General features: G+C 40.4%; 1 protein-coding gene across 2 annotated transcripts in view; it reads left to right on the plus strand.

The window, feature by feature from the left end:
* Positions 1 to 5,000, plus strand: part of LOC308114564 (RNA-binding motif, single-stranded-interacting protein 3-like) — a 120,752-nt gene that overhangs the window by 53,405 nt on the left and 62,347 nt on the right. For both annotated transcript variants that reach the window (XM_080471554.1, XM_080471555.1), the window contains exon 5: positions 2,502 to 2,593. In XM_080471554.1, the coding sequence (XP_080327680.1) occupies positions 2,502 to 2,593 (92 nt within the window). The remainder of the gene's footprint in view (positions 1 to 2,501; positions 2,594 to 5,000) is intronic.

Genomic DNA, 5,000 nt, shown 5'->3' on the forward strand with positions numbered 1-5,000 from the left:
ACCAGAACATCTTGATATAAATTGTTTACATATTCATGTAAAATTAACATGGTAGTTGGTATTATATACAACTAGAATTGTGTTTTAGCTGCATTGTGCAATCCGAATCAAACAATTATGGTGATTTTGATGATGCCTCTCCTTCCTCCTTCTTCCTCCTCCTCCTCGTTATTGTAATTAGTAGGAGTCGTAGTAATGGTACGATATGACGTGCGCACGCACGCATGCACGCACGCACACACACACACACACACATCCATCCATAAGACGCTTAAAAACACGACTGTTACTTATTACGACTCCTAACTTTAGTCTTAAAAATGTAAAGAGTACTGATTTGAAATGTTTTAGGTTAAGATTTGGTAAGCAACTTGTGCCATGAGTCACTCATATACCTAACAAGCCATGTCGGGTATTATTTTTGTCCTTAAAATACTTGTTTTATCTTTAAGTTGCTCTCTTGAAGTCATAGAGAGTGAAGATAAAACTAACTGAATTGACTGTTAGTTGTGTTTGGTGTTTTCTTCCCTCACTCATTACACCGACGGCCTGGAGTTAGACAAACACCCATTAGTTAGTGTGAGTTGTGAAAGTTTTCAAATTTTTCTGGAAGAAAATGAAAGCTTTATACCACACTGCTGATGAATGCTCGATGTGCATTTTCAATTAGTGGAACTGTTTGTGAAGTGGTCCTAATGAGATAAATATAGATTAGGTACAGAGACAGTGAATTCTTGTTTATGTTGTGCATATGCCCAGATTTGAATATATTTATGACATTTTCTTTCCTCCATATCTACATACTTGTCTGAGTCTGTGTTTGTTGCCGTGACTAATGTGGGCGCATCATGTGAATGTGTACAACTGTAAGAACTATGTGTGTTTGTGCAACCCTGATTTGGCTAAATTATGGGTTTCTCATTAGCAGCAGTATAAATATGTGTGGTGCCATGTAGATCTTGCTGTGAAAGCAGTTTGCTGCCTTTGAACAATAAAAAAAGAAAAAACAAATCATCTGCTTATCAGCAAAGCAGAGTGTGTTTGCAAATCCAGAAGACAGATGTTAGAAAATGGTGTGTGTGTGTGTGTGTGTGTGTGCGTGCGTGCGTGCGTGCGTGCGTGCGTGTGTGTGTGTGTGTGAGAGATTTCCCTTTTTGTAGCATGTTTACATTTAAGATTTAATAAATGCAGGTTTTGAAATGTGGATCATTTAATTGTGTGTTAGCATACAGCCCACTCAAAACTACAGACATTGTTTCCGAGCTGTTGTACTGCCATGATTTTATGTTGCTGTATTAATATTTTTTATTCGTTTTTCATAGACACAAAGCTACTTCTCAGCTTTGTGCATGTGCAGCAAACATAGATCTAAATAGTTTTTGTGGTATCAAGTTAAGCAGCTTTGTCTCCACTTGGAACTTAGATGTAGATCAGATCATGCAGTATGGCCAATGAATTAAAAAGTAGGAGAGCGAAAAGAGAAGTGTGCCCAGACCTTTTGTCCATGGCGGCTTCCTGTAGGGCCCACCCTGGATCCGAAAACCCTCAGCCTGATAGATATACTTTTCCCACAGACACACACACACACACACAACCAGGAACATACATTGATGGGGATCTTATTGCAATAAAATCGACTTGAAGTCTATCTTATTGTGTCTTTATTTCTTTAAACAAGACTCTGAATCACTTTAATCGCTGCATTAAATGTAGAGGATTTTTCTTAACGTCAATAGTGCAGAGCCATTCAGTATTGAGCACCACTATAGGACTATATGTACTGACAGATTTAGTGTAGTACAGAGCCAAAATGACCTCCCATGCAATACAGTGGGATATTGAATGTCAGACAATAGCACAGCAGTAGATGATGCAGAGGATTTTTCAAATATTGAATCTCGGTGCATGTGCATCTATAGACCAGGTATTGTTTGAGTGGTCATTGGAGACACTGAAGTCATAAACGTGAACTCATATCATTTAGAAAAAGTCACCGTGCACAAAAACTCAAACAATCCAAAGATGTACTGCCATAACACCCTTTTTTACCCCCCCCCCCCCCCGTCCCATTTCCTGTGCTAAAAACATGTTCAATTGGGAATTAGAAGCTTTTATTAAATACATGACCTGACTTGATATTGACACATTTGTTAGATTAATGCAGAGTTGAAAACAAAAGAAAACCATGGGTTCGTGTTCCACGCCTGGCGCCACCTTCCCGTGGGCTCACCACCTGCAGGAAGGTTCTTAATTGGTGCGATGTGATCAGGGTGACAGTGCTCAGGCAGCCGCCCCCGCGACCCGGAAATGGATAAGCGGGAGAAAATGGATGGATGAAAACAAAACACTTCTTATTGAAATTAGCCCGGTTCTCACTTCCTTATATTCACAATCCTGGCAAATTCAAATTTTCTTTCTTTTTCCTATCTCCCTTCCCCTTTACACAACACTATTTCCCCCATCATTTACTACTTCTCTGTTACCTTTGTTGCTGTGTACAGGCTATGGCTTTGTGGACTTTGACAGCCCTGCAGCAGCCCAGAAGGCTGTGGCCTCGCTCAAAGCCAGCGGAGTGCAAGCACAGATGGCGAAGGTAAGCCTCACCATGCCAAGCTCTCTCTCTCTCTCTCTCTCTCTCTCTCTCTCTCTCTGGTCTGATTAACTTAGTGGTTGTGTTTGGCTTTCTTGTGGTGCTTGTGAAACCCTGAAGAAAGATGATGGTGATGAACTGTGAATGTTACTGTTTCTCGGTGGTCATATTCATTCGCGATATGCAAGTCGAGAAGAGTCATACAGATTTTTTCATCATTTTCATTGTAGCGACTGTGGTTTTTCTTGAGATTATATGAATCATGTGAATAGGACAATATTGCTTTAAATATTTACGAAAGCAACCAACGTCCTGCTTTTCATTTGTTTGGCTATCTGTTCTGTTTTAGACATCGAAATATTAATTTAGAATTCAGTGTTTAGACTCGCTTGCACATGCAAGTTGAAAAGTATGAAATAGAGCAGTACAATGAGGAGGAAGTAATTTTTCTGCATGAGGACTGTACACCGCTGTAGTGTTCTGCCTTCGACCCTCCCAGCAGGAAGATTCAAGTTAGATTCCTGAGCGAGTTTCTACCTTCCATCCACAGTCCAAAAACATCCACAAGAGCTCATGTAGTTATTCTGAAGAATTGCTTGTTTGTCTGTAATACTGTGTGTCTACGTCAGTCCCCTCTCTCCCCCTAAGTTGAGTTTGGCCAGTATATACAACGAATGATATCTGATACATCGTGTATGTGTGAACGACACTATGCCATAACATGTGGGCCCCAACAGCACAATCAAATTGTCCTTCGTTGCCTCTGAGAGACAGACAGACAGATACTGAAATGCCTGCTTTTTTTCTTTCAGATTCATTAAAGCTGTATCGCTGCATACTTCCTTTTATAAATGAGAGAGGAGTGCAATTAAAATGGGCCAGTCTTCAGGCACCAGGAGCATCCCATTGAATTAAATAGCAGCAAGCCTCAGAGCCACCTTTGCCTTGCTCTTCTATTAAACCTCTTTTCATTAGGCTTCCATCTCTTATTTTGTTCCTAACGGCCTGGGGGTGCAGGGTGAGGGTATTTGGAGGAGCTGTGTTGATGTGTTTAGCTGTTATTATAGAAAGAAGAACCCTCGACTCCTTGGAGATTAAGTTTTCCGGAGGGATGGAGCTGAGGGCAAGCAGTCAATTCTAAATGAAATTACACAGACTTCTTACTGTTTCATGAACTGTTGGTTCAGGGAGCTGCTGCTGCTGTTGTCCCACCTATCTCCACACAATCCATGAACAACGATAAGACACTATATGAAACATGGATGCATGATATCTGACCCGGGCCTTTAGCATTTTACGGTATGGACGAATTGATTCGACAAAATCTCAGTTTTAATTGGACAGGCTGAGACAAATGTGTGTGAGTGAAAGTTTTGCCACCGCATTCGCCTCATCACAGCACGCTGAGATTTTGTAGGTTATCCAGGACAGAAAGCGTTTGTTCTTCGATCTAATCCACAAGACAGTCGGGAGCTTTTGAACCAACGACATCAGTAAGGTGGCAGCGAGGGAGGGGAAAAGGTGGTGTGAAAGAGACAGTGGCTCGAAGTTGGTGCTGCACTGAACTGACACTGAAACCGACTGAGCTGGTGGTGAACTGAAAAGCCTCCGTCAGACCAAACACTGTATGTGTGTTCTTTGTCTTAGCTTCTCTATGAGGAGAAATTCAACTGAACATAACTTAAGCTCACTTTGAATGTCCCTGCCTGTAATATTTCACTTATTGTTTCGTTAAAGTGATGAAAGTGGTTACGTATTTCTTTGTTTTTCATAAATGGCTTTAAAGGTAACAATTGCACTTGACGACGCTTTACTTTTACTGGTTACAGTTGAACAGAAATATCTTTACATTCTACTCTTTAGAATCTTAAAATCGTTCAATCTATTGTTTATAAGCTCTCTGAGTTTGAAACTAGCCATGTAAGTCAACGTTTCACTAAGTGGTCCTCAAACATTTTGAGACAATCTCAGTATTGCGCTGCTGCCTTACTCGCCACATTTACATGACGTTAACTTATCCACATTACATATAATATGTCACGTTTCACTTGAAAATCTATCGATATATTTTATAACAATATTTTTTTCCATGAAGAAGTAAGATTTACTGGTTTTATCAGTACTTTTACTCCTCTCTATCTTTTCTTTTGCACTGCTATCTGTACATAAGCACCACCTCGGTGTTTAGCTTCATTTGCAGATGTGCACTGATGTATGAAGGTAACCATGTGTTTTCCAACACATCATTTTCTTTTGCTTTCAGAAAGTTTCATCCAGCTGGCAGGAAGCACAAAAACATGTTTACTGCATTCCACTTCACAGAAAAAATGTGCAAAACCCACATCTACGGCCTTGTAAACTGCAAACAGTTTTACGGCGAACTAAAGAGGGTGAGATGTGAGTGTTTGCA

The sequence above is a fragment of the Lipophrys pholis genome, assembly GCF_963383615.2.
Source record: "Lipophrys pholis genome assembly, chromosome: 9".
Lineage (NCBI taxonomy): Eukaryota > Metazoa > Chordata > Actinopteri > Blenniiformes > Blenniidae > Lipophrys > Lipophrys pholis.